General features: G+C 49.2%; 1 protein-coding gene across 11 annotated transcripts in view; it reads right to left on the bottom strand.

The window, feature by feature from the left end:
- The window catches only part of GRIP2 (glutamate receptor interacting protein 2), a 246488-nt gene that overhangs the window by 106403 nt on the left and 115063 nt on the right, over window positions 1-25022 (bottom strand). For 5 of the 11 annotated variants that reach the window (XR_011100171.1, XM_068694234.1, XM_068694236.1 and 2 more), the window contains exon 1: window positions 20603-20768. The exons of the other annotated variants lie outside the window; for them this stretch is intronic. Coding sequence is in view for 4 of the 5 variants with exons in the window: in XM_068694234.1 (XP_068550335.1) it covers window positions 20603-20753 (151 nt within the window). In the remaining variant the exon portion in view is untranslated. Of the gene's footprint in view, window positions 1-20602; window positions 20769-25022 lie in introns of those variants that run through there. 11 annotated transcript variants of the gene reach the window in all.

The following is a 25022-nucleotide window of genomic DNA, read 5'->3' as shown; positions in this document are numbered from 1 at the left end:
TGAGAAGTCTGGTATTTTATTTTCCAGCTGGGATCACTGAGCAGACAGTGAAGGAACTAACACTCAGCCTTGGAGCCCTCACTTGCAGGCAGAGGAAGAATTACTCGAAGGGAGACTTGTGCTATTGGATTTGTGTCTCTCTGAACAGCTCTTGTTGCACTGGCAGCAGATCTGAGTGGGAAAGTCTTTTTTTGTCTTGCAAAAATTGAACGACTTGTCTGGTGATACAGAGGTTATACATATCACAGCTGAAAACGTGAAAGAACTGAGAGGTCAGTTCCAGCCCCGGGTCTAAATCAGGCACCAGGGATCTGAGCTGGGGGCTCTGGTTGTGTGAACACCCTGACCACCCGGTCACTGCCTGTGTCTCAGGAAAACATCCTTCTCGTCAGTCTGACTGTGGTTAGAAAGCTCAAACCGGACTTGAGAAAAGTCTGTGGGAGAAGACCACATCTTCTCATAGGAAAAGCTGTGCCCCTGGTAACTTCATGTATAGGTCGAGGCATCTTGGTCAACCCCCCCCACAGAAATGTCTCAGCAAGTGGTTTTTAATTGCTTTCACTCCCTTACAATGTGTTTTTTGCAGTGGATGCTGATCTACCAGAGGCAGCACAGTCACAGCAGTGGCAGTAGTACGGAGCACACCGCTGCAAAATCCTGGCCAAATGTCCAAAGCACTGGTTTTCTGCTCAGGCATGTCATCTGGGTGGAAAAAAGAAGTGTGCACGAGGAGAAAACATTATCTCATGCTGTTCCCTTACCGTTCAATGCACTCGGATGAGAAGGGACATACTGGTCATGAACACAGACAATTTATTTGAAAAGGCAGTTGGTTTCCTCTTGCTTTTGCATTTCCTGAAATAGATTGTAAAAAAGGGGATGCAGGCAGATGTGTGGCCATTTCCTAAGAAGCACAACGCTTCCCTGTGCCTTCCCACTCTGTTATCAGCCCTGAATTACACGTTGCTGTTGATTTCCATGGCTTTGTGTGATTAATCTGGCTATACTCTGCAAAGCAAAGAGAGCAAGAGGGAGAGTGAGAAAAGGAAATCACTCACGAAAAACTAGGTTACAATAACCCTCGGGGTCTGAGTGAAACCAAGAAGAGGAGAAAAGTTCAGCACTGGGCTGCAGCCCGGCAAGGACACAACCCTGGCTCCAGCACACACAGTGTGTTTAGAAACAAGTTTTTATGAAGCCTTATTAAAAGAAAACAATGGAAACCGGATGTTTTTTAGGGATGAAGACCCAAGGACAAGGATATCTTACCTCCTTGCAGCCAGCAGGATGCAGCTAGCTCATACAACAGAGAAGAAAGCAGAAGGAGCCTGCCCCAATCCTGTCCCATCCCATTCTACAAGGAGATGGGTCGCTCCTCCTGCCATGAGCCCAGATACCACAGCAGGGAGGGAGAGGGAAGCTGGAGAAGCACCTCTCGTCAGCAGTTAATTGCTGCAGGAGTGCAACTGCTAAGCACCAAATTCCTTGGAAATAATTAGAAAATGCTGGAGGCTAATTTTAGCCTACAGCAAGAGCCAGTCTTGCTTAGCTTTGCTATTTGTATCTGCAACTCATAAAAGCATCTTTTTCTTTTTCGGTCCAGATCACAAAAAATATCAATTAAAATCCAGCTCTGTACCTAGCTAACACGTAGCCGTGGTGTAACCTCAGGACCCCACCAGAGCCAGAAAGATGAAACCACACTTCACATTATTGTCTTCCTATTCTTCTGCAGTGCACTGTTAAAATATTTTGTTAGTTAATAAAAGCACTTCATTTTATCCACCAGCACTCACAGTAACTCCACTGAAGGATGAAATGGAAACCTCGTTCCTTGCCAAGTATTTACATCCAGACAGGACAGGATGCCCAGATCTGCCAGCAAGGACATGAAATGTCTCCTACTCACTTCAGTCTGCAGGTGCTTTCCTAGCACCTGATTTTGAATATAAGAAAAATATATATTTTTTTTTAGGTGACTATATCAGAAAGAGGTGAAGAAAGGAAATTCATTTTTAGCAATGTGAGGTTCTGATTTTGTCTAGTTGCTTCTGACATTGCACTGGAGGGCAGCCTGGTGGGCGCCCTGACCTGGGAGGCTTTCACTGGGAGGGAGAAAGGCACTATGCAAAATTTACCAGGTGCACATGTGGTGACTTGAGACTTCCAATTGTCAAATTTGGGGAGATTCTCATGATTAAAGCAGAAGTACTCCCTGCCACACGTATGTCCCATCAACTCCAAAATAAATGCAGAGGTGTGATTTGGCACATCCCTGTGAGCACACAACATCAGATGCCTGTGCAGGAGGGAAGCAGTGACACAGACAAAAAGCTCTGCTCGAGCAGAGGAATACAAGATGAAGGTGTTTCCTCACCTGTTTCAAGTGTTTTTTGCTGACTTAGAAGTAGGCAGAAGTCTCACAGCTGTATGTAAGGAACGGAGTCAGTAGCAAAGTAGCTCAATCACTAAACAAGGAGAAACACCTTTCTTTAGAGCTACAGCTTTAACAGTCAAACCCGCTCTGATTATACGTCTACAATGGAGTGAGAGAAACCTCAGTCAGTCTGTAAGCAGAAAAAAACAGTTTCTGAAATAACACCTCCCTCTGCAGGGAGCCCATCAGCTGGAGCCATGGAAGATGCTCCTGACGGCACCAGCACAGCCTCTGCACCCTCCTTAAAACATCCTCCTGTCCAGCTCTGCCTTAGTTTGCAAGACTTCTGGTCGTGCACAGCACAGGAGCAAAAGCTGGTGGTGGAGCAGGAGTCAGGAATCACATCCATCCTCCCAGTGCCTCCCTGTAGGACAGAGCAGCACCACGACATCTCCAGCACCAACCCACAGCATCCCCTCACTGATCCCATCCCAGGGCCCTCTGCATTAGCCCTGCTGTGCCCTGGCACCTGCTCTGCCCTTCCTGGGCTTTTCCTGGGCAGAGCCACAGCTGGGGCAGATGCTGCAGAGCAATACGTGTCCATTAAAACTCCCAGCAGGCACCAATTGTTAAATCTTGATAACAGAAACGGATGGCACAGGACTAAGGGTCCCCAACCAAATGTTCTAGGTGTAATAACCCTGGTGGGGAAAAAAATGGTTTTATAAGCAGAAAAGGATGAAGCTTTTGTTACCATTTGTGTCATGCAGCCATGCAGCAAACCCCATGTGTGTGTCTGCGAAAGGGCAGAGCGCTCGGCACATGCTCTTCACTGGTGTGCTTCCCTCTGTGTGCTCAGCATCCCTGCACGCAGCTGTTGACATCCAGTTTTAGGACAATTTGGCATTGCTATAAGACAAAGACTATTGAAAGGGGGAGTAAAAGCTGGTGACTTTGGCAGTGACAAAGCAAAGCTACCAAAAGCAAAGCCACCAACAGAGCCTGGGACTTGCTATCCTGCACAGAGGCTCTGCTGCAGGGATTCATTGCCTGCCTCTGGGCTGCAAGGGGGCTTTTTCATTCAATTACCCCCCTAAGAGACCAATCTCCTCCCTGCCACCGGAGCCTGGAGAAAGATGAGGGGCGAGCTGAGGCCGAAGGAGCCACGTGGAGCTCAGAGCAGGTGACGGTCACCTGGGATGCTGCAATGCTGGGCGGAAAAATGGGCTTCATTGGGAGACATAAATAAACCATGCCTGATCAGGAGTTACTCATGAATTATGGAGAGGCTGAAGCGTAGCCACGCTGACAGAAGAGGAATCACAGCCCTCCCCAGCTCGGCGGCTTGGGCTCGGGGAGCTTTCCTGTGCTTACCACTGCCCGGCTTTCATTGCTGCACAAGCAATGAGCCCATAAATATTCACCATGGCAGCCTCCGAGATGTCTTCCACTGGGAAACACGCAGAGGAGGATAAATCCCAGGAGGCAGCGACCATCCTGAAGAGCCGGTGGCCAAGCAACAGCTACGGCAGGGCGTACACCTTGGGTTTCTGAGCCCACGGCCTCAACCTCTGCATCATGGCTGCATTTTGGGCAGAAGTCTGGCTTTTTGTGTGCTGTTTGCGTATCTGATAAATAAAAACAGTGGTTTTGGTGGTTTTTTTTCACTGGTTACTGCAGGTCTGGAGGATGGATGCAGCAATAAGGATTCCTACCTGCTCCAATGCCTGCTCCACAGGACTTCTCACCCAGCACCTTGCTGTGCTCTGGGCTTGGCACCACACCACGAACAGGAAACAGCATCTGCACGTTTGCCCATTTTTCACCCATCCCTCCCCCTTTTTTTTCTGTTCAACAAGAGATCCCAACATTTCTTGGTTTTCAGCAGTAAGCAAATCTTGTGGTGACAGAAACCCAGCCATAGAAACATTCCCTGCTAGGAAGCACAGCCAGGATGCTTTATGGCGCGGCACTGCCGCACGGCAAAAATGGGGAAATAAAACCTAAAATCCTGCTATGCTGAACAGGACACGGTCACTTCTGTCCAAAGAACATGTCAGGATGCCCACAAGCACAAATATGGTGTCTTGGGGAATCTGGATCTCAGTATAAAAGCTGCTTTGCCAACCCCTGATTTTATTGCAAGTCTCGTGTTGACAGTTTTTCTGAACACCTTCTTCTTATTTGTTCATGGGGTTTGGGGGTGGATTTTCTTTGCTTACCCATCTCGCAGCTCCCATTCAAACACAAGAAAAGGAAGAACAATAAGAAAAGGAAGAACAAATAGTAAAAGGAAGAATCTAATCCAAACAGCAAAGAAAAAGGGTAGTAAACTTCCCTTGTTGAAGCTTCAAAGGCTGAAAAATGCAGAAGTAAGTAAAAAGAAAGCAGAACACAATATTTTCTTTTACAAATTTGGATGTCTGGCACGTTCCAAATGACAGCTTTTCACAAAGTAACAGTGAAATGACTTTTGTTTCTCCAACGTCATTCACACCACACACCGGGAGGAATTACAGCGGGCAAATATAAACACATTTTAAGCTCAAGCATCCCAAGCCAAGCTTCTCCTTCTCCTGCAGCAGCCAGCCCCAAGCCCCTCAGTATGTGCTGCTGGCAGGGCAGGCAGCTCCCAGTCCCACCACGGGAAGCAGAAGGAACAGTGAAGGCACCACTGAATTACTCTCATTTGCTGCTTTCCAGGCTGACACGTGTATCTGGTTAAAGATTTAGGATCCCCACCAGTTCCGTTTACTTATTTATAACATACAGCTGATTTGCTGCAGTAACTGGGGACGATGAGGGAGCCAAATCCACTCTCCAAAGGGCCCAATCTGAGCTGAACGCCAGGCACGGCTGTACAGAAACGGGAGCAGGATGCGTGGTGGTAACACAGCTCTGGGACAAACAACCCTGCTGACAGACGTTTGTGTTGTGGCACCCATCACATTTGCTCATGCCACTTGGCTTTTCCCAAAGGAAAATCCCACTAACACCAAGGAGAGTTTAATTCTTGTAGCAGACAAGTGGCTGTTTGTTCCCTGGGGGCTGTTGGGACCTTCTGCAGGGGATGAAGGGCCCCTGAAGGACTGCAGGGAAGTTTCGTTTTGAGCAATTAAGGATAAGAAATTAAGCAGAATTTTTTACTTGCTAGCACAACTCCCACCAGCTCCCATCCTTGCTTGCTCCCCAGTCGTGATGGGCTCATCCTGGCAGCACAGTGCCCAGGCATCATTGAGTCCTGCTTGAGCTTCTGGGGCTGTTCTGTAAGCAGCTGTCCCAAAATTTACAAGACGAGTAACAACCTCGCTCGCTGGCTGTTCATTTCAAAGCCCTAGTCCCAAAAGCCAGTTCCAGCTCAGCTTAATCCTTGATCAAAGCAGTACAATTTAGCATTGGATTAGCGATTCTCTTACTTAAATCTGCCACCAAGAAATGCAGGTGAGCTAAGCCAATTCTAAATATTGCAACGAAAGCCACTAAAACTTCATCAGGTAGCGGAGGGATAACGCCTTTCTAGCCTTCGTTGCCATGTCAGGCTACATTTCCACAGTGGTGTGCAGGCAGAAATGAACGTGCTCCACTCGTGGCTTGAGTCAGAGCAGGCAGAGCTGTCTTTCCTAACTTCCCTTGAAAGCTGCATAAGAAAAAAAAGAAAAAAAAAAAACTCATTGCCAAGCACTTTAGGATGCTTGAGCAAAAAAGAGTGCCAGGGGAAAAGAACTGGAAAAAAATAAGAAGGAACCAGCTCTTCTCCTGGCACCCCACCACTGAAAAGGACCCGAGGGCTGCGTTTGATCCAAGCCCTTCCAGGCAGCTCTGGGAGGTGGGAATCCTGCCCGTGCCAGCCCGTGTGAATGGGAATATCAAACTCCTGCCCGTGCAGCGAGATGCTGACAAATCAGTCACTCTGCTCCAAACCAGGAAGGAGGAGAATCATCAGTGTACACTGCCCAAAGCAGACGATGCCAAAGACAAATCCACACGCTTGAAATAAGCTGAGCTCCGAGGCTGACACAGCAGGGAGGGACCCCAGGGTGCACGCACCCTTGGGAGCAGCAGGACACGCGACAGGCCCCCTGCTGATGCCCGCAGCCGTTCCCTTTGCCACCCCAAGCCACGTGCACAGCCGTCCCCACGCTCGTGCTCTCAGGTCTGCCCCTCAGAGCTGCACCCCTGATCTGAGCAAACATTTTCTGCCCCAGAAATGCACACGCTGTGTTTGGGCCCTTCCCTTTCTGCCTAAGTTTTGTACCTGCCGCTGTCCTGATGGAGCTCCCGAGTGTCAGCGCACAGATCCCTGTGCCAGAAACTGCGTGTGAGGCAAACAGCCACGCTTATAGCATCAGTGAAGCCTGAAATCAATCACACCCGAGTTACGCCGAGCCTCTAAAAGCTGCTGATCTTCAGCGGTCCCTATAAAGCTGCTGGTTGTCCTCCTTCACACCCCAGGGCTTTGATCTGCTGCAGGAGTGCCCCGAAGCACCAGCGGGGGCTCACGCCTGAGAGCCAAGCTCCCAGGGGCTGGAAATCGCTCTGTGCCCCAGGAAAATGCAAACCTTTCCAAAACAAAAAGCAAAACGAGGGGTCTGCACAGCAGCCACCCAGTGCCACATGAGCAGCAGCTCTGCAGCCGCAGCAGCCTCCGGTGGGAGGCTGGCAGACACGGGTAGTGCTCACCGAGTGGGGCCGAGGGGTCGGTGTCCGGCACAGGAGACCTCTCCACTTCTCACCGCATGCAAGGTTTGGAGCAGAGAAACTCTGCCCTGCCTCGGGCTGACTCATGCAGAGATCTACTTAACATATCGCTGCTTCTTGTTTCCCAAATCAGCTTGAACTCAATTTTTGGGCACCACCATGCCCCATTATCTCCGTTATTACCCCGTTTTCTTGTCCTTCCAACCCGCTCCCTGCTGGAAGGAGCACGTGGGGACAGACCCCAGGACTGATGGACACTGCTGCGGGGTCCACAAGCACCCCACCGCCTCTCCCAGGGAAGGAACAGCTCCACACGTGCACCTAAACCTGCTTTACTGTAGCAACAACCGTGGCAGACGGGTAGAATAAAAATCTAGAGAATACCTCTGAAAAACACACGACATGCAAAAAAGTAAAATAATCCTATTTCCCCCCAGCCCCTGCCAATGCACGCTGAGGGTGAGCAAGCAAACACAGACCGTGGAGTTTTTTTTTTTTCCTCCTGTCCAGCTAAGGGAAAGCAAGCATTGCAGTGGGGTCCCTCCGAGCTCCCTGCTGTCACCCTACCTTTGTTCCTTCGTCTCAGCACCCCGAGCCGGCACTTGAGCGAGACAGCGAACATCTTCCCCGACCGCAGCCGCCAGCGCTCGCTCACATGGCTCTGTGCAGCTTCTCCCCCCGCACCTCTGCCTGGCTCTGCGAGGGGCTGCCGGCTCTAAATTAATTTCTGATCACTGTGAAATGGAGCCGTACTTTCTGTAGTTGCAGAGGGACTGCGAGGGAAGAGGATCTGGGGGGAGGATGGCACAGACGGAGCTGAAGGGGGCACAGACCCCTTCCGACAAGACCTTGAGCGTGGGGCTGCTTTGTCTTGTTATCTTGTCTAGATCAATAAAATCACCAATTAATGTATATAAATCTATCTCCAGCCTCCTGCTGTTAAGGGCTGGGAATCCGGCACTCCATTAACATATTAATTTGCGAAATAACATCACTCCTTAATACGTATGGGTGCGTGCTTGCTCTGTACCAGGAAGCTAATCCAGAGCTTACGGAGGACACAAAAGCCCTGACTGCCAAGGGACCAGACCACCAGAAACCCAGCTCCAGTGCACGTGCTGCTGGGCTACATGCCAGCAATGGCCCCAATGGCACAAAGAAACTTTTCTGCAGAAGTTTTTGTGCCTGCAGCAACCCCAAAGCAATGCCTCGCAGGCCTGAGAGAGAAGCCCTGGCCTTGGGGACACAGAAACCACCTGGTGAGCACCAGCCCCCTGGACAATGTGCCTGATGTATCCCCAGTGCCACCTCCTGCCTGCAGAAGGGGACATGAAGAAACAAACCTGTGGATCAGGAGGTGACAAGACATTCCTCGCCCTCTCTCTGGGGATTTGGACGACAGCAGAAGTGGGTTCCCCACAGCTTCTTACCAGTCAGAGTGAGCCAAAAGGTCCCTTCCAGGAACTCACGGGGAAACTCTGGGTTTACAGAAGAAATCCCCATTACCAAACCAGCTCCTGAGGGTCAAAGGGTGCCCACAATAGATGGAAATTTGGGAATTTACTGTCACAACATCTCTGAGCACCTTGTCTGGCAAGCATTTCTGCCGATCCCACAGTTGACTTAGGAGATCACAATTTCTTCCTGTAGACCAACTACTGCAACCAACAAGACAGCGCATCTGTGTAGGAGTCCCTTTAGAGACACGACACGGAACATTTCACCTCCAGCACCTGATCTTAGCTGTGCTCTGCCTCTGAGCCTTTGCACCTAATTACCACGGTCACCATCCCACTGTAGGACACACAGTTTGGTAAATTCAAACTCAAACAAGTCTGGAACCCAAAGCAAAGCATAACACGGGCTGACCCAGAAAGTTTTGTGGCAAGCAGAGAGCTAAGAGGGAGCAGCTCGGAAGGCACGGCAGCGTTAGTGGCACAGCACAACCAGCAGTCCCAGAGGAGCTCACGCTGAATTTCAAATCCAAGAATTCCAATTACAGACCCTCTAAACTCAATAAGCCTTCAGTGCTTCAGAGATCAATCTTTATGTAACAGCATGAGAGATTTTCTTCTCGACTCGATCTTGTTTTCTTTAAAATAACAGAGTCGAGAGCATTGACAGGTGTGTACGTATATAAGTATGGATCAATTGAGATGTAATGTATTTGTCTAAAGCCTCGTAGAGAAGACGAACAGCCTGAGCACGTTCACAGCACACAAGAAGCACGCTGCTCGCTCTGCTCTCCCTGGGAGCATTGCCACGCCAGGCACGGGGGGGTGACGACAGGGCCAGGCGATCGCCCTGCCTCTGCCACAGCTGCAAGAGCAAGCTCAATAAGATGCACATGAGATTTTCCCCCCCCTTAAAACAACCAGACTGGGGTCTAAAAGTGCTGGCTTCTCACCCCAAAACACCCCAGCGCCCTGTCTTGCCTCTTTTCCTTCCCAATCTCTGCTCCTCTCTGCAGACGTGGGTCCCTCGTTTCCGCCACCATCTCCTCTTCGTGCAGAGAAGCCACCTGCACTGACCGTTTCAGCCAAGCAGGGAAGGACTTTAAGCCCTGCTGGGTTTCTGGTACAGGCCTGGAAATCCCACACGGAGCCCCAGATGTTCTGTTTTTTAGGCAGACTGAGAGCTAACCCCCAGGTCTCTGCCCACTGCTGCTTGCTCGTCTCAAGTTGCTTTTCCTTCCCTCACCTCTGTGAAGCAGATGTGTCTCCAATGAACTTTGCTGGAGCCGTGACAGAGGAATTTATGAGGTTTCCCCAACCGAAATATCATTTTGCACAAGACTTCACCTCTTTTAATGCTGCTGAAGTGCCAGTCTACGAACAAGACAAGGCGAACTGTGCCATTCCTTCCTCTCTCTGGGGTCACTGCTGGAATTTAAGCACATTCAGACATAAACCTGAATATTGAGGTTTGCCCTCCCCTGAGAGGCTCGGAGAGCTTGGTTAGCCAGGAATTACACCTGCATGCCCCAAGCCAATTGGTTTCACCTCAGAGGAAATCCCAGTCCCAAACGGAAGGCAGCTGCTCCTCTTTGATACCCAAACAAGCCCGCTTCCAGCTCCACCGCACATAAATCCCAGCCTCAGTTCAGCTAAGGAAATGGCTGTGGGGACACCGGTCATCAAAAGCACACAATAAAGGGAGTGAGAAATGCAGCAATTAAACCAAGAGGATAAAAAAGCATGTGTACAATGGGAAATCTATTACCATTTATCAAGTCTGGTATTTGAAGTGGCTCTGCCAAGCCTTCGAATCCATTGCAAATAATGCAAGAGGATAATGAAAATAGCTGTACACTGAGCATCACAAAAATAAAGCAAAATGCAGCATGATTAATGAATATACAGCATTCAGAATGTATGTAGGCACTTCTCTGCTTATCTGGCAATTAGCACCTTTTTTTTTATAGCGGTAAATTGTGGAGGAATGGTGAGGACAAAAGCAGTCTTCCCTTCATGTAAACATTTAAAAAATATCTTTCAGAACAAAATTAAAAGCGCAGTAACTATTCTAAGTAGAGCTTACATTACACTAGTCCATTCCCTCCTTGAGGTTGCTATACAGCTTGTTTCCTTCCTCAGGATTAATAATGCAAAATCCTGTGTGTCTAATCCATATCCTGAAAATTACACACTGCGCTAACACATTTTAAAAGGCAGCATTTCTCCTGCAAACAGGTACGTTTATGGATGAATGCATTAACGTTACAAATACTGATAGCACTGCCATTGTGAATTTCTTCATATTATGCTCCAACCTTATTTTTATTTTGATTCTGTTTGACTACAGGTGCTGTCAATGGGAAGACCCATGAACCCCTGAAACTGGGGTTGGGAAGAAACCTGAAGATTTCTGCGAAAAGCAGCTTTTTTTTTTTTTTTTTTTTTTTTTTTTTCCTTTTCATTAGATATTCGCACAGTGTCTGCAAAAAGTAAAACCAGACATTACCAGATAGTGGGCTACCAGCCATTTTGTCATCACTACAGACAGACAGGATTGAGCTGGTTCACCAGTGTACACCTGCCATTAAGAAAAGAAAGCAAAATAAAGACAGTTCGCTGCAGGTGGGTGAGCTCAATAAATAGCACACCAGTAATTCCTGCTTGGAATCATTTCAGGTATCACCAGAAACAGGTAAGAAGCAACCTGCCTTCTTCTCGTGCAGCACTTTGTTAAAATCTTGCCCTTGGTACACAGATTTTGTCGTATAGCTCTGCCTGGTAAAAACACATCAAACGCTGAAGCTATCTCACCCAACTGCTCATTCAATAGGACACGTTGAGATAAGGCACTGCAATTAGCAGGCAGCAGACCTCCCCTAAGAGGCTGGGAGCTCTTTGGGAAGCAAACACCGGCCGAAGGCGGCACTGAAGCATTTGGAGACAAACAGTCTGCCTTCGATGGGTCAATGCGGAGACACTGGATCCGATACAGCAATGTCTTGAACCAAACACGGGGCGAGGCGATCGATAAAAATCAGATATCCCATGGACTCCTGGCGATGACTGAGCCTTGTGTGGGCGATGAAACTCTCCTGCCTGCTGTAGGATTACCCCCAGCCCAGATATTAAGCAGCAGCACCAGGGTAGCCAGCAGCCACCTACATCCCCCCCCACAGCCACTGAGCAGACCCCAGGCTCCCCTCTTCTCGCTGCCTCTTAAATCAAATGTGCTGGGGGGCACAGGGACAGCTCACCAAAGCTGAACTCGCTTCTCCTCGCGGGCTGACACCGTCAGCACCAAAGGTCTGGGAGAAGACAGCGACACGCTGACACCTGTACTGCTTTAACCGATGATCCTAAATAAATGGACCCGGTGACAGCATGAATGATCAACAGTTTCGCTGAAATCACGCTGGATTAGTAGACAATTCCCAAGAGGAAATGGTCTAAATTACGCTTTACGAGTACATCGCCTGGTCCTAATTAGCGTGGCTGCAGCCTTCCCTGTGCGGTGCCACAGCCTCCAACCGAGCACCAACGGGGGGGACGTCTGACACGGTGCTATTAGGTTTAATTACCCTGACAATGACTTAGGGAAGTGACAGTCTGTCATGAAACGGATTTCAGCCAGGCAGACAAACAGGTTTCAGTCATTAACCTTCACCCCCAGGATTTCCAAAGCCTGTCTTATTTTCTGCATCCGCGGGTGACTTCTCTGACACATGCTCTGAACACCCCGTGCAGCTTTTTACAAATTCTCCAGCTTCACAGCGGGACTCACCGTGAGAAATGATGCTGTTAACTCTCAGCTATGTGCAGTCATTTCCCCGAATTTGACCAGGCCCTTGACCTCTGCAGCATCAGCTGCAAGGAGCCAGCGAGGGGCTCTTGGGAGAAGTGTCCAGTCCTCACCATGCTCCCACAGTTTCAACCCAAACCACCGCGACACCAATGCCTTGTATCTAGATTAAACTGAGACTAGAATTCAGTGAGGATGATTTAAAGAGCAGTGAAGACCAGGGGTGAAAGCTCTGTGCTGCCACTGCCTTCCTAGATGTCCTCTCCATAATTCACAGCCCGGATGGCAGGAAGGCTGAATGTGTACAATTTTACGGGCACTTTTCAGCAATTCAAGTGGGAGAACAGGATTATGTCCCAAGGCTAAGAGGAAAGCTAATTTAAACATTTACATCTATGTTCCTTTTCTGAGCTTCTAACTTGAGCCCTGTTAGTATTACCCAGACATCTCCTCCTACTATCATTAATTTATCAGCTGACAAGTCCTCAACAACCCACCTGTAAAAGCATTCTCATACCCTTCCCGAGCAGTGTTTCAGTGGTGATGTGCAGTGTTATCAGCATCCACAGCAAACCAAAAGCTCAGGTGCTTGCTGCTTGGCCCGTCTTTTCTTTTTTCCTGCTTCCACGCAACACAGAGCGTAAGAGAAGCCAGGTACCTACTTGGAAATGCTACTGGTAAATAACAGCAGTTATTTAACTGCAAGAAAAAGCTGCATACATTTGGCAACAGATACAAATGGGGCTTGGAGAGTTGTATTGTCCCAAAGAGTGGAAACAAAGCAGCACGGCCTGTTTCCCATGGCAAGAAACGTGGCCTTGCAGGTGGAACACCGCTGCCAGGATTCAGCCAAAGACCATACTCTGTTTTTTTCCTGGAAACGTTGAAAACGTTCTTTAATAATTAAACGCTACAGTATGCTTGTTCATTCTGCATACCCACGGACAAGGCATCAGTCTTTCCAAGGAGACAGCTGAGTCTCCTGAAGCAAGAAATTAAAACAGCCTTATCTCCTGTGCTGTACCGCCACTCGCTCTGACTGCCAATTTAGTCAGAAGAGCAAAAGCCTCTCGCAAGCGCCGGCTGCAGATGCCAGCCCAGACGGGGGTCAGGCTGCCTCCATGTATGTGCTCCCACCAGCCTCCTCGCTGCATTTTCCACCGCTGCCGTGCTAATGAAGCAATTAGTTAGTAACAGCTCGAGACAAGTTAGCATGCCAAAGGCCAGAAGTCGTTTCCCTTTTAAGCAGGTGCTCATTACCCAGTTTAAGTGCCAGCTGCACTTTTGCTGTGAGAGCTGTTAGAGGAAAACACACAAATCTAAGCGTTACTTACAGAGCATCACTGCTCTTCCTCACCCCAGAAAGGAGGCTAGGAAGGCTCTGCGCTGTCTGCAACTTGCAGCTGAGCTTTGAAATTAAACAGCAGCACTTCGGGCACGTTGTGCTGGGGAACTTAAAAGGATCACGCAGAATCAGTACTGTTCCCACGAGGAAATTCACGTAGTGCGTTTGTGCTGGAAGACTTGCTGTTGCTGGTATTTACCACCTAGTAAATCACTACTTTGTTTTTTTAAGCAAAAGGTTGAGAGTTCTGGGTTAAACTATTATTAATCAATGGCAGAGTGCTCAAGAGGTCATAAAGACCTATGAAATTGAAAGTTATTGGTATGATTAAACACCACTGTATCATGGTTGCTTACTGAGACCCCACCTGGGGGCTCACTTTGCTCACACTGTACCAACAGTCCTGTGTCACGGCAAGTGTGGTTTGAGTAGAAAAGACAGAGGCCAAAATTAAATTAAATCCTAATTAAATGCATACATCCATTTGAAACCTCATCATTAATTTTTCCTCCTTTAAGCATTTCTCCATTCTGGAAAGGCCTGAGTCTCCTGCCCTGTCTGCCAGTAGGCGCAGGTCTGCCAGCGCCTGTGGTTAGCAGGCCCTGAGCCGCACGACTGCAGAGGTGACCCCGCGCTCACTCTTCCAAGAATTGACAGCACCCATAATTAACTAGAGACTTGTTTGGCAATACCTAAATTGCAGTAATTACCATCGTGATGGCGTAATTAAAAATGGATGAAATCTCACTGACAGGTGGTAGTTGGAAAAGCACTTACCATCACTTGCATGCTTTCCACGGAGGGGGTTACTTTACTTTTGCCATCCGAGGGATATTTCAAGAACTCCAGCTCCCACCTCCACCATCTACAGACCTCATTTATCATCCCTCCTGCTGAAGTACCTTCCTACCCCGAATACCTTAGGTCTCCCTCACCCAGGGATGGTTACATTCATTTCTTTAATTAGCAATGTCAAACTCACTCCCTGCCCACTGCAACAGCCACTATTTCACTCTACACGTTATGTTGACCTCTGAAAACTGCCTCAAAGCCACATTTTATAGCCAGGGATCCTGAAGCTCTCACTCCCTGTTTGCATTTCCTTTTTAATGGGTTGGTCCCTTCCTTTCGCTCCATGGTCAGCATTGATGCACCGCACAGGTGAGACTTCAGACTGCTCAGAGGAAAGATGGAACTTGGAGACGTATAAAACTCCCATCCTGCTTGAATTTACTTGTTCATTTATATTATTAAATGGCAAAGTGGTGCCAAAACCAGTGCTGCAGAGTGTTTTGAGAATCTGCGCTTCCCTAAGGAATCAGGTGTTCAGCCTCCAGGTTTACCTGTGCTTGTTTCAACTCAAAATCCCACTGGAAAAAGCACGAAACCACCCAGCTCCGACAACGTGATGAGCAAGCAGGGTTTGGACATCATCTCTAACCACACGAGCACTCACGTACACGCTTTTGAAGAAAAAAGCCGTCTGTCCCATTATGTATTTTCACTCTTATCCACTTCCTTGGCATTTTTCATAGGTGACCCTGAGCTGGAAGAAGCAGATTTAATCTGAGCACTTCAGTCCTCTGAAAGCCCAAACCTGTTTCTGAGGCTGTGATTTAGCCTCTCCCTGGAACTTTGCATAATATGATAGGTGATCAAGAGGCACGTGGAAATTTATGGAAAGCTTAACGGTGTGGAAGTATATTTATCAGGGCAAGATTACTGAGATTTAAGGAATTCATCTACTTTTCTTCTTCTTTTTGCAAATATTAGCCCTCAGCAAAGACATGAAAACATTTGTCTTTATTCTAAAGAGGGTATTATCAGCTAATTAATTTCTAGCACCAAACAGTCCAGATGAAGAAGGGTTTAATTGCTGAAAATGTTGAAACAGAGTATTTTCAGAGCGAAAGTTATGTTTGGTTACAATGGTTTGATTCTGTTTGATCAAAAGCTTTCTCTGTACAATTTGCTGGAAGTCAGACATCCCATAACCAGCCGGGAGCTCTCCGTCACCTCTGAATCTCCTGTGTGTGCCGGCAATCCCCTTCCACAGCCAGTGCAGGACGTGCAAGCGGGGTGCCCAGGAGGAGCAATAAATAATGCAGCTCCCTGACCCCTTGAGCAAAGAGGGAGATGGGGGGTGCTGGGGCTCGGAAAGGGCACGGGGCTGCACTCAGGAAATACGGCTTTCCTCTTCTGCCGGTCACCACAAGGGAAATCACTTAGAAAGGTTGAAAAAGGGCAAATCTTTTTAGCTCAATAGACTGGTTTATGTCCTGCGATATGAGCATAACTGCTGATAATTGCTTCATTTACAGTACGCTGACTACCATCGGGCACAGGCATAAAGACAATGCTGAGGGTCTCCAGCCTGCTGCCTTCCTCGGGAGCCTTTGCCTCCAGCTGTGTGCGTCCCTTTCCCTGTGCTATTAACCCTGACTTCTTCAGAGCCCCACGTGAATTCCTGTTCCTAGCTTCTCCCCTTCCCACCAGCAACAATCCCACTCCCATTAAGCAGAGCACGCCCTGGTGCCAAGTCCCAGGGCTGGGGCAGGACCCGCAGCAGGTCCAACCTCAGCATGGCCAGGACCAGGCAGCGCAGCGCACGGACACAGCCCGGTGCTGATGCCAAAAAAATCTTTCCCCCTCTCCCACCTCTGCCCCTTCCCTCACATCCAGCCCGATCCAAACCACCTCCTGTGTTCCCATATAAACACAGCAAGCGTTTATTTAGAGGTTCCACATGACGCTATTTCAGCTACCATCACTTTTACCAAGCAGCATCCTCACACTCGGGGGTACACGGAGCTCTGCGAACGGCTGCATTTGGAGAAGGGAAGCGGGGATGCACAAATCTCCTCTTCTAGCATCTGAATTTATTGCTGGAAACGAAGCTATCAGCTTTGCAGTGATTTACCGCTGTACAACGAGACCCATGAGATATAAACAGAGGAGACAACCCTGCAGGACAATAAATTGCCACAAACCAAACTGTCATCCTGAAATGCAGAAAAGCCATGTGAAAACAGCCCCGCTGACGGGACGCAGAGGGCCTTTTGGCAGCTGCTCTTCCTCTGGCATGAAGCACAGGTGCCTCTTCCAGAGCAGGCAAGAGGGAGATGCCTGGGCCTGGCCTCCACGTCACCAGGATGAGGGGCTGGGACACCTCCTGGCTTCGACCCACGGTGGCCAGAGCTCCAACCCCAAATCCTGAGGCCGGGACACTTTCCAAAGGCTATCAAGGTTCGTCAGCCCCAAAGGCACCTCCAGCACCCAAACCCTTTGCAGAGCCCAGCCGTGTAGTTTCATACACGTTGGTATGGTCCCACAGCAGGACAGGGACCTGTGAAGATGTTTACCTCACCCCAAAGATCAAATGGGGCAGGACTGGAGCCCATCAGCAATCAGCACAGCTCCTCATCTCCACTGCCTGCCAGGGCTGCGTCCCTGCAGGTCCTCACGTCCCTCCAAGCCCTACTTCTGAACTTCAAAGCCACAAGAAACGCGGGAGCAGTGCTGGGGAGCTCAGCCAGTGGCTTTATGAGGACAGCTCGGTTTTAATTACGTGCCTGGGGGATTTCTGGTGGGAGGATGAAGCAACTACGACTGGCATCACTTAGCAATGGAAGGGTGGGATTCAACACACAGATCTGAAAAGCTGAGCAACGTCCCTTTGGATGTATTTATTTAACTTACAAATGGAGTAACTATTTCTAAGGCGAATGGTACTGGGTGGAACCTCAGAAGAATAAATGTACCTCAGCTTTTGGAGTGGCCAGAGCACAAATAAATAAACAGAAAATCTGCTCCAGTATAGATTTTAGTTCCCCACAGCAGTATGCTTTACTGGGATGTGGATTTATACGCAGAACCCTAGGCTGGTACAAAGCTATGATGGATGCACGCACACCTGGGTCCCCTACAGTTCCCCCTCCCATACCAAATTTCTGTCTCTGCTGAGGGCAACGTGAGACTTCCCGAACAGCCCCTTTGCTGAAGCTGCCTTTCTGCTCAGACACCACAACGCCAGGCAACGCAGCGCTCGCTTTGAAACGGGGGGAACAAAACCAAGAAACCCTGAGAGCCTGTCCATGGGGAAATCCAGGGAGATAAAGCGAGAGGCAAAGAGGAATCCTTATGAAAATGCATGAGATGTGCAAAACTGACAGGCCAATTAAAGGAGCCTAAAGACGATCAGAGATTACCCCAACGCCACTGCCACGTCCCATTGCTCTCCGCGCTCCCTTTGTTCCCCCCATCCCTCCTGCTCACCCCTCCGACCAGCGACAACCGCACGAGTTACAGGCTCCTTGCCTTTGGGCTCTGGGCACGCTGCTTTCTTGCCCCTCGTGGGCCAGCTGGTGACACTTCTGCTTTCCGTGCTCCGCTCCTGAAGATCGCACACCAGTGCCGAGAGCCTGCGGGGAGCGGGGGCTGGCTGACGCGTCTGTAAACACCGTGCTAATCTGTTTAAGATATTAGCCTCCCATCTATGTGTTTTTAATAATAAAGGCAACATTTAGATGCTGCCAAGGTATCAGAGAGACAGCAGCAGACGCAGCAGAGCCACCTCTGCCATATAAACAATGGGAAATGCTCTCTTATCTTTCCATACCACTGGGCCTCCAGGCTGCAAAATAAATGATTGCATTCATTTACATTTTATTGTGGAGATATAACGGGCTGGAATAACTGCCGGCAGAGAACCTGACTGCAGGAATGCACTATTTTTCTCCCTGTTTGCCTTAACAGACTTTTTTTTTTTCTGGCAATCCATCTCTATCGCTGTTATCTAGGTGGCAGAAGGGACATTAGCCCACTGCCTGCCTTGCATTTAGGTAAAAAACAAAGCCATCAGCTCCGCTTCTTGCAAGGCCTCACACAAATGAGCCATTAGAGAAGAGACTGTGAAGGTGGGTCCCTCCACCTGAATCGTATCCAGGCAGTAGAGCTGGGACATTCACTTCCCCAAAACCCTAAACCCTTCCCCAAAACCGTCCTTTGGGACATTCAGGACAGGAGTCAGCCCACTTGGGACACCTCAGCCAGTCACCTCTACTTCCCTTGCAGTCAATGGAGAGGAACAGGCTCTCTGGTCAATCACACATCCCTCGGGTTAGAGATGCCTATTTTGGGTCAAGAAGCACCCATTTTTCTCCTTTCCCTGCTCAGCAGCCTTGACACAAAGCTCGGAGGGAGACGCCTACCTGATACCGAGACAGACCCAGGCCACCCAACTGGTGTTGCCCATGCAGGTTGCCCATTAACCACGGGTTCAAAAGAGCGCTGCCATTCTTTTGATAAACAAGAAAGAACTAAAGCACACTTCATCTTTCAGGTCAACACCCAAACACTGAGCAGTTGGTTAGAAGGATGTGGATTGAACGTAAACCTCAATGCTCCCTGTCAGCAGGAGAGCTGCTCAGTGAGAATTTCTGCAGCTGACATCTGTCTATTAAAAAGAGAAACTAAAATACACACGGGGTTAAACACAGTAATAACTTAATTTAGGCCTAGCTAATGATTTCCACTGTTTGCTTGTTTTCTGATACTTATTTTCATTTTTTAAATTTCTCTTCTCATCTGTTGATTGATTACAACTAAAGATGATGTGAAAAATGTCACAAGAAGCTTAAGCAAAAATGACTGCTAATAATAGTTCACTGGAAGAAACGGAGGCAAACACACATCTCAGACTCTTGAACTACCTGATGAGGTTAGACAGGAGAAAGTCTGGGCAACTGGAAACAAAATGAGTAAATGAAATCTGATCAAATCACATCCTGCTACAAGCGAAAATGACCCGGTCAAGGACAGTTACCCTATTCTGTCCTTGTGTACCCTGCAAAAAGCAGGGAGACCTCAGAGACACCAAAGGAGGAGATGACTTGACCCCACTGGGATAACGTGCAGCCAATGCAACCCTGAGCAAGTGCCCTGGTTTTCTCCAGCTGTCAGTGAAAGCAGCCAGCTGCCCGGGATGCTGGCACAACGGGGCCACCAGGCACTCCAGGCCAGGCTCCATTAAAGCAGCTCAAAGAATTCGGTGGATGAGAATGAAAAAGAATGAGCCTGTAAAATGTTCAAACACTGTAACACCACTACAGCAAACAAACCATCAAATGTGACAATGAAAGAACGGTGACCTACATTAGGCGTGAGTGTAGCTTCATCTTAAGGGTGGTTTCGTAAGCGCTCCCTATCCCTTTGATGCCAGCAGCGCAGAGCAAAGGCAGCAGAGCCTGATGACCAAGGGCACAGCCCTTTACATTTTCCCCTGCTGGGTCACAGCCACATGCAGGGAGTTCAAGCACACCATGCCATGCCAGTGAATGCTGGAAATGCCCCTTTTCCAGCTTTTGGGCTCCTCTTGTGTGGCTTTTGTCCAGATAGGCTAAAACCAGAATCATTTTCAGTGATATTGCAGCCAAAGTATAGTTTGCTTGGAAGGTAAGGAGTGATATAACAGGACCAGGGTCCAGACCAGCTTTGCCTGTAGCCCACTTTTGTAGACACAAACATCCCTCTGAGAAACAGCAACCCAAATGCGCCCATTCCCCACTGCTTTTCTGTTGCACAAATACATAGAGCAAACACCCACATTTTATATAACAAACATAAATCTCAATGGGCTGCACACTTTCCCTGCACTTTTAGGAACATCATCCCACCAGAGAAGACTCTTTGCTGTCCCCACTGTGTGGCTGCACCAAGTGCCACCCTGGCAGCCAAGGGAAGGTTTACGAAAGGGACCCAGCCACCCCGGCTCCCTGCCCTCACCGCTTCTCCCACAAATATTTTTAAGCCCTTGAAAAGTGTGACAGCCACGGCTGGCTGTAGGAAGCTCTCCTGTCATGTAAGCAATGGATATCAAACACAGGCACGTTATCTCCGGGCGAGCAGGAGCATTCCTGTTTCCTTACCACCAGTACAGAGGTGCAGGCGGCACAAACCACCCGGGGCACAGAGCTCCTGGCTTTCCCCTTCCTCCTCCACCCTCAGCTCCTCTCTCCACCTCCTCCTCCTCCTCGACGACTTCTTGATGATCTTCAAGACCTTGTTCACTTGATTCATTTGGTCGTGCGGCCGCGGAGAGGGGCAGGGAATCCTCCTCTCCTGTGTCTCAGCAGCTCCGGCTCCTCGGGAAGGAGGGACAGCCAGAAAGCAGGCAGGTCACTGGGAGGCAAAAAGCGCTCCTGTGTGTGCGTGCCTCTGTGTCAAAGCTTCTTTCCGCCCAAAGAGAGAGTTTTGGGTGGCGACGGGAGGGGGGAAGGAGGGAGAAGGATTTCTTTTGCCTCTGTCCATCCAGAGCTCTGCGGATGAGAGCAGGCATTTCTTCTCCCTGATGATTGGGAAAGCTCATAACTCACAGGGGCAGCAGATCCTGTACGGGGTTTTCAATTTCTGCTTTTGACAATACATGCATTCTGGCAGATTTCAAATGCTCCTCAGGCAAGAGTCAGCATCAGCTCAGAAGCAGCAGTGACTCTTAAAGAAAAAAAAGAATAATTCTGGCTTCGTTTCAAAGATTAGAAATAGCGAATGCAGACAGCAAATAGGAGCTGCATGTATAGGAACTGCTAAAGATCTGTACGCTCTGTAGGAAAGAAACTTGACCTTCCCGGTCTTCAATAATTACTCACATTTATCCAGCACCTTTCAGCAATCACTTTCTCACTGATGTCTTTGCAAAGAAGCTAGTCATTCCCCCAGTTTGCAGGCACAGAGGTGAAGCAGCTTCATTTCTGCACAGCTTCTGAATACATCCCTGCAAACAGCCTCTCTCCCTGCTGTGAAAGTTCAGTCTCTAAACTTCTGAAACAGTTTACAGTCTCTAAAGATTTTAAATGACCCCCTGATGTTTTTAAACAGACTTTAATGGACAGTAACATGTATGTCCACCCAGGACACACCTCCAGGAAAGGAGGTCTCTGGGGGCAGTGACTGTCAGCTCTGGAGGAGCCCCTTTCAGGGTGGGCAGTGGGGTTAGGGGAACAGAGAGACAATTCTGGTTTAAGGGGTGAAAATCCTTCAAAGCCACATTTGGGATGGACATGGCTCTGGCAGGCAGCAGGCCCAGGAGCCCGTTAATGTGCCTAAAGCTCCATTTAGAGCGATACAATTGAGAACAAACCCTGCGGTAGGCTAGTAATGGATGTACAAATTAAATTATCACGCACTTCATTTAAGGCATTATAAATAGAGCTATCACTCCCGCCACAGAACAAGACACAGCCCGTGCCCACCGCCCCACAGAAGGGCGGTGTGGGGCAGTGTGTGACCCCCTGCCAGGCCCCTGCCAGCCCCTTGGGCCTCAGCTCCCGCACCCACACGCGGCCACCTCAGCGCTGCCACAGGGCAGGCCCCAACGGCGCGCTTTGGTGGATGTCATCTCCTCAGCTCATTAGGGTGTGGATTTTAATGAGACACGGCCCCAGACAAGCAGCTCTGTGCAAACTGCAGCACCCTAGGAAATCGTGCTGCTCCCACATGTCCTGCTGGGGCAGAATACTCCTTGATCACTGAACATGGAGCTCGGACCTCCCTGGTGGGGCCAGGCGGCCATGCTGCACCCCTTCATTTGTGCCCCGTGCCCATGGAGGAACCCATCCTTATCCACACAGGGCAGGGGCAGAGTTGACCCCCGATGTTGCCCCCCTTTGCTCAGGCTCCCTCACACAACCCTGGGCACAGCAGGAGGGGTGGCACAATGGCACAATGCTGCCGCCCCCAGGCCTCCCCCCTCCACCTCAGTCCCGCCTCAGCCTCTCTCCGTTTCCTCTCCTTCCCTTCGGCGGGTGGCTGCAATCTTTCACGTATTCCTCATCAGTGAGATTTATGAGCACAATTCCATTTTATTTTGATGGTTAATACTAGCGCTAATGCCGCTGTCATGTCTACATAATTAATAATGAGACTAATAATGCCAAACCAATCTAAGAGTCACTTTATTGGTCTTCAATGTCATTAGTTAGAGCTGACACAACCAATTCAAGTTGTTGTCTGTACTGAGCCACCATTACCACCTCCATAAAACCTGGATCGGGGGCTGCACAGCAGCCTGAGCTCTCAACAGAGTAAGCAATCCTAGAGAGGGTCAGCTGGGGGTGATTTCCTTCTGATGCTTTAATTAATATTTCCGAGAGCTGCAGCAATACAGGAAAGCAAGATGGCATTGAGCAACTTAAGGGTTTTGCCGGGATGAGCTCTTGGGGACCAAGAAGACCTCAAAGCCACAGCTTGCACGTGCCCCATGGCTGCAGAAGCTACTTGCACTCAGGCCAGTCCACATTTTCCTCCCTGCTGCAGCATTGTGCAGGACAAACAGAGAAGGAAAATCGTCTTAGACACGATGTCGCTGTCTGCCCTACTGTACAAACACCTACAGAGCTGCTGCTCTCTGCAGCTCTCCACATTATCAACACAGAGTCTGGCTGGGCACTATAGATTTCTGCTTTACGGCCAGCCCGATAGCTAATCCCGTAGATTGCACTCCTACTGCTTTCAAATTTTATTCTACAGTCAGGGCAGCAAGTTGCTCCCTTTTCATCTGAAGGCTGAAACCACCGCCTCCAAATGCTGAGGATTTAAGGGGTGAAAATCCTTCAAAGCCGGGCAGTACTGTCAGGATGGAAGCGCTTTGGTTAGCATTCAGGTAATAAGGCGCTCTTTCATGTCCTATTCCCACTTTGCTTCACCCTCTGCCTCTCACAAACGAGCTGAAGCTGTTTGATTTGAGCCAAGATTTGGGTGGGATTTAGCAAAGTTCAATACTAACAGTTTAATTTTGGTAAGTTAATCCAAACTATTTACTTTTCCCTCCTTTCCCAATCACAGCCCTAGAGTTGAAGTATAGCAGCCATTAAGCGCTTTCCAAAGCAAGCCACGCAAGTTTCAAATTGGTCTCAATTTAGCAGTTTTATTTTTGTGCTAAATGATAGGGAACGGCATTAGCACAAGGGTCATTACGTGAGTCAGCAGCACGCAACGGCTGCCTCTCGCCCAGCAAGAAGTGAGAACAGCCTCGTGCTCTGCTTCAGCCTGGGCAATCCTTCTCTCTCCAGGCTCCTGGTTAATTCTACCCAGGCTGCAGAGCCATCCTACGTGCCATGGAAGAGGCTGGTCCCCAGCCAGCAGCATCACTGGGTGTTTCTCAGTGTTGGAGCACCCTATGTGATCTCAAACAGGAAAGCAGACAGCGCCGTTATCCTTCATTGGATCAGCCACAGGCACACTGACCCTCTGCCACAAACCCAGACGGGTGGTAGGCTTTCAGCAGGATGACCCTAAGGATTGAGGGATGCAGAAAAATATAGAAAGATATCCCCATCTGCCTCTGCCAGCCCCCCTGAGTCACAGCTGCCAGCCATAAGTGTGCCCAAAGCTCCTAGCCTGTGTTTTATGGGCAAACCTGTAGGCATCGTCCTCCGGAGGTAATGCCAGGAGGCAAGTTCCTGTGCCCAACAAGTCGACCTGGGTATCACCGACTGCTGTAGCTCTGTTCCCAACAAGCACGTGCAACACGTGGGGCTGCTGGGGCACAGGGAGACACCGCACACACACCGTGCCCTTGGGCACCACTGAGCAAACTCCCCCAAAGCAAGGGGACGCAGCCTCCTCCAGGCACTACTTCCCGAGTACGCCCTTGCCTGATCCTGCTCTACCACCGTATATTCTGCTGGTTGCGTAAGTCCAGGTTTCTGCTGGACACAGTGAGGCTAGAGACAGCACCAAATGCCATCTCGCTTGCTGCAGTTATTAATCACACCCTGCAGGACTGCAGCAGGCTTCATGTTAGAAAGTTTTCAAATGTTTTAACACCAGTCTGGGGCGCTGATCCCTCTGCAGGTTTCTACTGGCTCCCTGGCATTTAACTCCCTCCCCTTTGATATTTTCTCGCTGTTTCAAAGACCACGAGAACCTTTGGAGACAACAACCAATTGGTGTCTTGGAACTGCTGCATTTCAAGAGAATCAGTTTGGGCTTTTGGCACTATTATGAAATAAAAAACTTGACAGTAAATCCAAGGCAGCACAGAGAGCAGATCACGTTGGAGATCTGCCACCTGTGGGCAGCATCTTACAGCCAGACTGCAGCTACAGAAGGGGAAGTTGGGGATTTCAAAAGCTTCGAGCAATGGAAGAGCACAGGCCTGGCAGAGCAGTTAAGGATTCAGGCAGCTACTTTCAGCCACTCACACTAAGCTCATGCTTATTTCTAGGGAACGTGGTCGCAGAATTAAAAGTGCTCCAAAAAAAGGCGCAGACAGCTCTAAAAAATTTGAAAGCATCACACGCAGATTTGTGGCATGATGGGCCATGCCACTCAACACTGAGCCAACCC

The sequence above is a fragment of the Anas acuta genome, chromosome 11, assembly GCF_963932015.1.
Source record: "Anas acuta chromosome 11, bAnaAcu1.1, whole genome shotgun sequence".
Classification (NCBI taxonomy): domain Eukaryota; kingdom Metazoa; phylum Chordata; class Aves; order Anseriformes; family Anatidae; genus Anas; species Anas acuta.
The sequence above is the reverse complement of the archived record's forward strand: the minus strand, read 5'-3'. Positions and strand labels throughout refer to the sequence as shown.